Source organism: Marmota marmota, unplaced genomic scaffold, assembly GCF_001458135.2.
Source record: "Marmota marmota marmota unplaced genomic scaffold, marMar, whole genome shotgun sequence".
Lineage (NCBI taxonomy): Eukaryota > Metazoa > Chordata > Mammalia > Rodentia > Sciuridae > Marmota > Marmota marmota.
In genome coordinates, this window is record NW_026000205.1 from 5907198 (window position 1) to 5917906 (window position 10709).

Consider the following 10709-nt stretch of genomic DNA (forward strand, 5'->3'; position numbering starts at 1 on the left):
GAGCTAGGGGCGGGGTCTGGAGGACCCAGAGGAGCTAGGGGCGGGGACCAGAGGTTGGGGATCCGAATCCCAAACACTCACAAGTTCGAAACCAGCCTCGCAACTTACACAAAGGGTGGGGGTGTAGCTCAGTGGTAAAACGCCCCTGGGTTCAATCCCCAGAACCGAAAACAAATTCTGTTTCTTTTTTAGAAAGAACCGATGGGCGGAAGGGAAGGTGGGAGAGAGGGTATGGAGGGGGGTAGAACCTGGGGCGCGGGTGGCGGGGCGACGATGGTAACAGAAGGGCACCTGGAGGAGGCACAGCCTCTAGGTCGAAATGGTAGGGTGAGGCTCGAGCGCCCTGGCAGAGTTTAGAGACGGAATAAACCGAGGGCACCAGGAGAGGGGAGGGGACCTAAAAGGGAGCGGGGATAGAACGTCCTGGTTGAGAGGCGGGGACAGGGCTTTCAGGAGAGATGCTGCTCGAGGGCAGAATTAAAGAGAAGGGCTCTGGCGAGACTTTGGGGAAGGATTTGTGGACAGAGAATGTTGGACAGGAATAGATTGGAACCACTGCCAGCCGGAACCCAGCATTGGAACCGACGGGCGGGAAGGATGTGGCACAGAAACCACAGTGGACTGGGCCTGGAGCTGGCCCTGGTATTGGGGCAAAGGGCGGAGGCGGGGAGGCAGATCCTGTGACCAAACTTGTAAGCTTCGCTCCTTTCCTTTCCCTCTCTCCCTCCCCCAGCCTCCTGGGGCCTGCGGTGCATGCAGTGTGACGACAAAGGGTGCCACCAGGCGGAAGAGTGCGCCCTTGGCCAGGACCTCTGCAGGACCACAGTCCTGCACATATGGGGAAGGTGAGATTTCCCCAGCCCCACTCAAGAGCAACAGGGAATCGCAAGTGACCAAGAAAACTTCTCTCACCAGAAATTAGGGAAATGCAAACAAGAGAGAGAGAGAGAGAGAGAGAGAGAAACAGACAGACACACCCCATTTCACACCTGCCAGACTGGCAGTCATTTAAAATTCTGAATAGTGGCTAGGGTTATAGCTCAGTGATAGAGTGAATTCTTAGCTTGCAGCAGGGCCCTGGCTTCATCCCCAACACCAAAAATAAAGTTGAATATTGACAACATGCAGATTGGTGAAGATGTGAAGACACAGACCCTGTGATAGGGGGTAAATCAGCACCTACGCTGCCCAGAACAATTTGGCAATATTTAGTTCGGATGAAGATCAGCATACCCTAGCCAGCAGTTCAACTCTAGGAATGTAGAAACTCCAGGGACCCTTGGTCACAGATGCCCAAGGACACATGTATAGGATATTCTCAGCAGCAGTGTTCATGCTATGGGAAATTGGAAACAATCTCAAGACAGTCTGCAGCAGAGACACCATGGTATGATCACATAATGGGATGCTATGCAACAATGAAAGAAAGGAACTCAAGCTTCAGGTGTCTACAGGTAGACCCATCTCAAAAGCATAAGGTTGAGAGGAAAAAATCATGTTGCAGAGCATGATACCCTCTATTAGCTTTACAACATAGAAAACAGGGCTGGAGATGCAGCTCAGTGGTAGATCACTTGCCTAGCCTTGGTAAAGCTCTGAATTCAATCCCCAGTACAAACAAACAAACAAATGGAAAACATACCAGGTAGAGTGGCACTCGCCTGTAATCCCAGCAGCTTGGGAGTCTGAGACAGGAGGATTGTAAGTTCCAGGACAACCTCAGCAACTTTGTGAGACCCTGTCTTGAAATAAAATAAAAAAGACTGGGTGTGTTATCCCTGGCAAAGTGCCCCTGGCTTCAATCCCCAGTACCAAAAGAAAAAAAAAAGTAATACAACACAGAAAACAGCAATACATATTGTTCTGCATACATAGTGTAAGAGCTACTTACACATGGTTGCCTCTGGACTGGACATGAAGGGAGCTAGATTTGGGAAGTGCAAACAGGGCGTTTTAACTACATCTTTTTTCTTTTGTTTCTATTATTGGGTATTGAACCCAGAACCTCCCACCTGCTAGACAAGCACTCTACTACTGAGCGACATCCCCAGCCCTTGTTTCCAAAATTTGTTTTGAGACAGGGTCTCGCTAAGTTGCCCAGATTGGTCTTGAACTTGGCAATCTTCCTATCTGAGCCCTCTGATTAGCTGGGTTACGGGCATGCACCACTATGATAGGCTTACCAGTATATTTTTTCTTCCATTCCTTTAAAAAATATTTGGGCCAGCTGTGGTGGTGCAGCCCTGCAATTCCAGCTAGTTAAGAGGCAGAAGCAGAAAGATCAAGGGTTCCAGGTCAGCCAGGTGTGGTGGTGTACGCTATAATCCTGGTGTCTCAGGAGGCTGAGACAGGAGGATCCCAAATCCAAAGCCAGCCTCAGCAATTTAGCAAGACCCTAAGCAACTTGTCTCTAAATAAAATATTAAAAGGGGCTGGGGATGTGGCTCGGTGGTTAAGCATCCCTGGGTTCAATCCTCAGTACTAAAACAAAAAAACAACAAAAATGTGTATTAGAGGCTTCTCCCTGTTGAGATCACTAAACTGTGGGGGGAGGGGTAAGGGGTAGATGGATCCAGAAAGTCCCAGTGATAGGGTCACTAAGAGAGAGCAGGGTGTCCCTATGAGGGGTGGAGTGGGAGATGACTTTAGGAAACCACAGAGTTGGACGATAAAAAGAGGGAAATCCCGGCAAGGATCAGCCCTGGGAGTAGATGGCCCAGAGATTAGGAGTGTCACAGATTGGTTGGGCCCAGGGGAGCCTCAGGGGCACTAAAGATACCTTCCTCACAAGTGAAGAAGAGTTGGAGGTGGTGGAGAGAGGCTGTGCCCACTCAGAGAAGACCAACAGGACCATGAGCTACCGGACCGGCTCACAGATCATCAGCCTTACCGAGACCGTGTGTGGGTTCGATTTGTGCAACCAGCCCAAATCTGGTGAGTGTTGGGGGGGGGGGCATCTCCCACCACCGCAACACCCAACCAGCCCATCCTCATTACCATCTCAATCCTGTCCCGGATCCTACACCAGCCCAACCTCCACTGCATACCTTACCCCATACCAACCCCAACTCAAACCCATCCAAGCCCAGCCCCAATTTCATTTGATCCCCACACTGTCTACAACTCCAACCTATCCCCGAATCCACCCTTCCTCATCTCAAACTATCCCCAGTCCTGCTCCCGATTATAAACTCACACCTGGCCCACACATTTGCATGGATGGTTGTCCTGTACAAGATGCAACATATTCCCTTAACAGTCTCACACGCATGCTTGAGAGGTAAATGAGGTGTCCTGCTGGTGTGTGTGTGTGTTTTTTTTAATCTAATTTTTCCTGGGGGACAGGAAATGATCCAAGCAATAGATGCTAAGGGGCCAAGCCACAAGCAGAGACTCAAAGTTCTTAAGGAAAGTCAGCAGGCATACGCCTGCAGTCTCAGCTATTTGGGAGACTGAGAGTGGAGGATTGCTTGAGCCGAGGAGTTTGAAAACAGCTTGAGCAACATAGTGAGACCCTATCTCAGAAAGAGAGAGAGAGAGAGTGCAGGCGCATGCGCCGGGCATAGTGGCACATGCCTGTAATCTCAGTGGCTCAGGAGGCTGAGGCAGGAGGATTGCAAGTTCAAAGCCAGCCTCAGCAACTTAGTGAGGCTTTAAGCAATTTAGCCAGGTCCTGTGTCCAAAGAAAAAGGGCTGGGAATGTCGCTCAGTGGTTAAGTGCCCCTGGATTCAATCCTGTGTACCCAGAGAGAAGGGGAGGAGAGGGGAGGAGAGAATGAGAGGCTGCAGTGAGCTGGGAAAGTCCCCTGGTCCTTGATCTGGACAATTTTAAAAAGGGGGCGGGGGAAGAAACTTCCATAAGCCCTTTCCCTGACTTTCATGGCTTTAGGCTCTGGTCAGTAGAAAAAGACTTAGAAAGAGTCAAATTCTCACAAATTTCCACAGGAGAGGAGAGGGTGAGGAAGGAAGGGACCCATGTTGCATTGTTAGCAGAGATTCCTCTTTCTGGCCCTGGTAAAGAAGGAAGTTGAGAAAGGTCAGTGCAGTCACAGTGACATTAGAAAGCACTGGGTCTTCCTTCTTCATCCATCCTGATTCTCTTCCATCTGAACCACAAACTTTTAACTGGTAGCAGGACGGAGCCAGATGATCATTTTAAAGAAAATGTCATCAGGAGTATTTATTTATTTATTTTGGTTCTGGGGATCGAACCCAGGGCTGCTGCTTTACCACTGAGCTATATCCCCAATCCTTTCTTATTTAATTTTTTTGAGACTGAAGGTCTCGCTGAGGCTGGCCTCAAGCTTGCAATCCTCCTGCCTTTGCCTCCTGAGTCACTGAGATTGTAGAAGTGCCCTATGGTGCCTGGCAATTTTTAAGGAAGTGTCAGAATAGAAGACACTGTCTTCCTTTCTCAGGTAGATGTGCTTAAGGAAAGCACTAACACTTGGGTCTAAGGAATGCATCTAATCAGAGACGACAATCAAGATATTTAACAATTGTAGTCAGTGCAGGAACAGATCCCAGGTGGGCCTCCGCTGGATCCTGGGGACATGAGCCTTCTAGGGAGAAAGTTGGGCATGATCATGGGTCCCCAAGGAGCTTGGGACACCCTCTGTCAATTCAGAAATCTAATAATTTATATGCCTCTACCCCCACTTCTAATGCCATCTTAACTTTCTGTGACAGCTTCAAGTAGTTGGTTAAATCACATCCTGTACTTACGTAATGCTGGGGACACAGAACTGATCAAGATTGGGCCTCGCCTCCGTGGGACTCGCAGTTCAGTGTGTGGGGTGGGGTGCTAATGGTGTCAGACCCAACCACCAGATGGGTCTGCTGAGACTAATCAGGGCTGGACCTGAGAGGCACAGGCAGAGGGGCCGGGCAGGGGTGAGGAAAGCAGGGTCTGTGGGACCCCGGGCCATGCTTGACTGAGCTCAGAGAAGGGCTTCTAGAGAAAGCAGCAGCTAAACTAGACCCTGGTGGCTGAGGAGTGAAAGGTGACGAGCCCCTGGAGAGGGCTTTCCAGCAGAGGAAGCAACCCATTCAAAGGGCTGGAGGAGGGTGAGATTGGAGTGGCTGGAGGAAGGAAATGCAGGGGATGAGCAGGTGAACTTGGCCGGGTCATATCCCATAGGGCCTCGTGGCCTGTGGTGAGAAACACGGACCTCACCCTGGGAAAGCAGGGGATCACAGATGGAAGCCAGGACCCCACACAGGAGGGACTTTCACAATCACATATATGTTTGGAAACCAATCATTCTGCCCTCAGGATGGGAGACAGAGCGGAGGGAAGCAAGAGTGGATGAGGGGCAACCTCATGAGGTGGGTGAGGCTGTGCAGAGGAGGAGGGCGGCTGGACAAGGGTGTCAGCTGTGCAGAGGGACAGAAGGGACTGGGTCGAAGAGCTCTTTGGCAGATAGGTGCCGGCCTTAGTGATGGGGAAATGTGGGAAGGAGATGTGCGATTCTGACCACGATGGAGTCACTTGTGCCAGGGTGACGCTTTTGCCAATGACAGCTGTAAACACCGGACAAATGACAAACAATGGTTGGAAGTCGCTGGAGAGCAGCCAGTGAGGAAGACACTTGAGGCACTAGTCTTGGAAACAAGTGAAGCTCAGAAGTTGAGTTTCAGGGGCAGGCAGCCTGGCTTCTCCCCTGAGTGTACTTTGCAATCGCTGCTGAGAAGGGGAAATGGAGTCCCGCCCAGAGAGAGTCGCTAGACGGAGAAGACAGGTTGGAGTCTGGGGGTGCCAGAGTGTCTGGAAAAGGAGAGGTAGTACAATCCTGGAATAGATGGGACCACAGAGAAGGGAGTCCCCGAATCTGCAAACATATTTCCCTCAAGCCATTGGCAAGCTGCACGTGCATAGGGTGAGACTTCAAGAAACTCAGCAAAAAATAGCTGGGAAGCCACAGAACCGAGCCAGACTTGCAGCAGACTTGTGATGCAGCAGGCAGGTGCCAAGCTGAAGAGCCTTTGGAAAGCACCCCAGGTGTTCCCAGGGGTAAGGGCAAAACTGAAATGGACCAGCCTTTAAAAAGCCCCATGCAAGGCCGGGAATGTAGCTCAGTGGTAGAGCGCCTGCTTAGCATATGTGAAGCCCTGGATTCCATCCCCAGCACTGCAAGAGAAGAGGGGCTGGGGATGTAGCTCGGTTGTAGAGTACTTACCTGGCATGTGCAAGGCCCCGGTATTTAAAAAATTTTTTTGTTTTAAGTTTTTTTTTTTTTTTTGGGGGGGGGGATGATGGTGAAGATAAATCTGAGCATCTGGAATTCATTTTTTTTTTTTCAGTGCTGGGGATGGAAGCCAGGGGCCCACATATGCTACACAAGTGCTCTACCACTGAGCTATGACCCAACTCTTTTTATTTTTTATTTTTTAAATTTTTTTTTAGATGTGAAGACCTTTATTTTACTCACTTACTTATACGTGGTGCTGAGAATAAAACCCAGTGTCTCACACATGCTAGGCAAGCACTCTACCACTGAGCCACAGCCTCAGCGCCCCAACTCTTTTTATTTTATTTTGAGAAAAGATTTTGCTAAATTGCCCAGGCTAGTCTTGAACTTGGGATCCTCCTGCCTCAGCCTCTTGGGAAGCTGGGATTACAGGCATGCCCCATTGTGCCTGGCCAGACTCTATTTCTAAAGAAAGTCAAATAGAAAAGATAAAACAGTGTCTGAGCCGGGCACGGTGGCAAACACTTGTAATCCCAGCAGTTTGGGAGTCTGAGGAAGGAGGATCACAAGTTTAAAGCCAGCATCGGCAAATTATGGAGGCTCTAAGCAATTTAGTTAGACCCTGTCTCTAAACAAAATATAAAAAAGGCTGGAGATGTGGCTCAATGGTTAAGTGCCCCTGGGTTCAATCCCTGGTACAACAACAACAACCTCTTAAAGGTTCTATCACCTCTCACATCATCACATTGAGGATAAACTTCTGACACCGGAACCTATGGGAACAAATCTTATCCAAACCACAGCAGGGCAAGTGGAGATTCAGGTGGGGACAGCCAGGGGGCACCTGAGAGACAGCTGGGCATGTAGGTCTGTTGCTCAGACTTCTGGAGACAAGTTTGTGAGTGACCAGCAGAGGGACGGAAATGAAGCCATGCTGACAGATAGCTTGGGAGAGAATCTATGCCGTGAGAAACGAGAGGGCCTAAGTCCGAGTCCTGCACAGAGTAGCCTGAGAAGAGGAGACCCCTGTGTGGGGTGAGACAGCTCTGTTGGTCACGATGGAAATTTGTGTTTTCCTTTTTCACGAAGTTCATGTGAGAAGACGCGGGTTATTGGCCTTTTAGGTATTTTTCTTTGAGGGAGATGAGTTGGCTTTGGATGCCATGATTCACTTAATCTCCGCAGGCTTGCCAGTTGAGGCCCTTGGCTCACACAGTCCTGTCCCTTCTTTAAGTCTTGGCCCCAACTCAGCTCAGATGTCTTGGGTCGGGAAGGGGAGGGCGTGCCAGGCTGGGCCACAGTATGAGCCAAGGCCTGGGCAGAGGAAGGACCCAGTGTTTCCAGGGAAAAGTAACTGATCCAGTTGGCTCGGACCAGAAGGTCTGTGTGAAAGGCAAAGCTATCATGAATCAATCAAGGGAGACTTTGATCACTCCGCCAATTAGGTAGTGTACGAGGTGTCTATTGCTGTCTTACAGATTGCCACAGATGTGCAGGTGTTATTTTACAAAGTATCTGGAGGTCAAGAATCCCAGAGTGGCTTAGCAAGGTGGCTCCAATTCAGGGTATTTCTTGTAGTTCAGATGTCAATTAGGGCTGCAGTTGTCTGAAGGCTCTCAGGGTGTCTTTACTCCCAGGCAAGATCCCCTCAGATGGCTTTTGGCAAAGATCTGGGCCCCCACCCACACATGCAGAAGTCTCATGGTACAACATGGCAGCTGGCTTCCACCAAATCAAGTGATCCTGATCCGAGAGGGAGAACCAGGCAGAAGCTGCAACCTCCTTTATGGTTTAGACGCAGGAGTCACGTGCCCCCGTGGTGGAATAAGGAGGAACTGATGCGGAGGTGTGGCCCTGAGAGACTAGGGCTTAGCCCATAGTCTCACCCGCTTGTCCCTCTTCCACTTAGTTCGGTCACGCAACTCCCCCTATGGCCGTTACCTTGAATGTGTCTCCTGCACCTCATCCGACATGAGCTGCGAGAGGGGACGGGAGCAGAGCCTGCAATGCCGCTACCCTGGAGAGCAGTGTGTCGAGGTGGTGACCCACCGGAGCCTGGAAGGTGAGCCCCCACCTGCCAGCAACCTCTCCTTTCTGCTCTGCTTCTCCCCAAGGCTGCACTTAGCAGAGATCCCAACATGACAGACATTTGAGCAAATGATCTAATTTTCTCTCACTCACCAAGTCCAGGGCCATTAGGATAGCTCCAGAGTCACCAGCAACCTAGATGTCTCCTCATTTCTTACATAGCGCTTTCATTCTCAAGACTGCCTCATAGTCTGATATGGCTGCCAGAATGCCAGGCCTCATATTCAAGTTCCAGGAAGTAAGAAGGGGCCAAAAAAAGGACTCCTCATTTTTTAAGTTTTCCTTCTTCCACAAAGTAGTTCCATTTATATCGTATTAGCCAGAACTTGAGCACATGACAGTGAGACCCAGGAAGGCTGGAAAATGTAGTCTTTTGGCAAACTCTATGCTACCCAAAATAAAATGGCAAAGGGATAAAGGGAGAAGCAGAGAATGGCCAAATACCTACTGCAATGGGCAACCCAGTCTCGGCCCTCATCCATGATCTGACCTCTGACCTCTCTCTTTGACTCCACAGGAAACACAAGGGATGAGCAACACTCTCGGGGCTGTGGCTACCTTCCTGGCTGCCCAGGTCCCACTGGCTTTCACAACAACCACACTTTCCACTTCCTGCAGTGCTGTAACACAACCAAATGCAACAGGGGACCAGGTAAGGGGCATGGGAACTGGCATGAGGCCTGGGACTGGGACAGGGAGGTTCACCCAGGCAGACTCTCTGGGCCAACTGCCACTCACCCACTCTTGGACAGACCACTCCTCTCTGACTGTCCACGTCCTCTCTGAAAAATGGGCCTAGCAAGCCAGGCGCGGTAGCACAAACCCATAATCCCAGCGACTTGGGAGGCTGAGGCAGGAGGATCACAAGTTCAAAGCCAGCCTCAGTGACTTAGCGAGGCCCTAAGCAACTCGGTGAGACCCTGTCTCTAAATAAAGTACAAAAAAGGGCTGGGGATGTGGCTCAATGGTTAAGCACCCCAGGTTCAATTCCCAGTACCAAAAAAAGGGGGGGGGGGGGCTTCATAAGCCTTTCATCAAAGAATTTCGTAAGAATTCAGTGAGACCATCCGTCCTTCAAGAAGGCTTATGCTTCCTGCCTCTGCATCTCTGGACTCTTTACACCACTCATTACCTCCGCTGCCGCCACCCTGGGCCCACTCTCCACTCCTGCCACCCAAGCTCAACACCGCAGCAAGAGTGACTTTTAAATGTAAATCTGGTCATGCCAAGCTCCTTCCTCGAGCACTTCAATGACTTCCTCTTCCTCTTAGAATCAAACCCAAAGCCTTGCTGTGATCTGCATAACCCTACACCTGTTTGCATGGTGATCTTCATTTACTCTCTACAAACTGCCAAGGCTTTTGCAATGAGGCCACCCTCCACCTGGAACAGGTCTCCCCGGGAACTCTCCTGGCTGGCTGCTTCTCATCTATGAAATCTCAGCTTTCACATTCATCCTCAGGGCGACTTCCACAATCCATCTTCCCCATTACAATGCAGATCTCTCCCATTGTTCTGTCCAACGGAGCTTTTCATGGTTACAGAAATGTCTATTTCAGTGCTGTCCAATATGGTAACCACTACTGTATGTAGCTATGGAGCACCTGAAATGTGACCTGAAGTTTTAAATTATACTTAACACCAATTAATTTAAATTTAAGTAACCACATGTGGCCAGTAGCTTCTATATCAGACAGTGTCGCTCTAAGTGGTAAGTTCAAGAGGGCAGAGACTGTTTTGTCTCACACAGTTGCTTATCCAGGGCCAGGCATGGTGCCTGGTCAGAAGTGGGGCTCAGGGGGAGCTGACAGTTGGGTTTCTGCCATAGGCTGAGAATCCACCCCTAAAAGAAGGTGCAGTTCAAACTCCCGACCACAAGGTGGCTCTATGATGTCTGGGGGTGGGGGGACTTGGGCATTCTGGAGAGGAAACTTGTGGCCGGATCCGCTTGCTCATTCCTTGGTCTCTTGTGTCTCTTTTCTTCTTAGTCCTGGAACTTCAAAATCTGCCACCAAATGGAATCCAGTGTTATAGCTGTGAGGGCAACAGCACCCATGGATGCTCCCCCACAGAGACTTCCCTCATCGACTGCCATGGCCCCATGGATCACTGTCTGGAAGCCATAGGCACTAATGGTGAGGCCCTCTGGAAAGCTGGGAGGGGACACTTACTGGGGGTGAGAAGGATCTGAAGGAGGATGGCTTCCAGTTGAACTTAACCAAGGGGGATCTTCCTACGGAAAAGGCGGGACTTCCTTCAGGAGGGTCCAATTGTAGTAAGCAGTTAGGAAATGGACCCTCCTGCCATTGAGGTGTGGACTTCTTTAGGGGTGGGATTTCCTGTAGGTGTGTGGGACTTCCTGTGGATATCTAACATCCTGAGAATGGATAACATTTGAAGGCAAAACTTTTTTTTTTTTTTTTTTTTTTT

General features: G+C 50.0%; 1 protein-coding gene across 3 annotated transcripts in view; it reads left to right on the plus strand.

Moving 5' to 3' along the window:
* Plaur (plasminogen activator, urokinase receptor) overlaps positions 1 to 10709 on the plus strand; it is a 15264-nt gene that overhangs the window by 1722 nt on the left and 2833 nt on the right. For 2 of the 3 annotated variants that reach the window (XR_007343059.1, XM_015496748.2), the window contains exons 2-6: positions 734 to 845; positions 2792 to 2934; positions 8101 to 8253; positions 8797 to 8931; positions 10268 to 10414. Coding sequence is in view for 2 of the 3 variants with exons in the window: in XM_015496748.2 (XP_015352234.1) it covers positions 734 to 845; positions 2792 to 2934; positions 8101 to 8253; positions 8797 to 8931; positions 10268 to 10414 (690 nt within the window). In the remaining variant the exon portion in view is untranslated. The remainder of the gene's footprint in view (positions 1 to 733; positions 846 to 2791; positions 2935 to 8100; positions 8254 to 8796; positions 8932 to 10267; positions 10415 to 10709) is intronic. The other variant, XM_048790764.1, reaches the window with a different exon arrangement.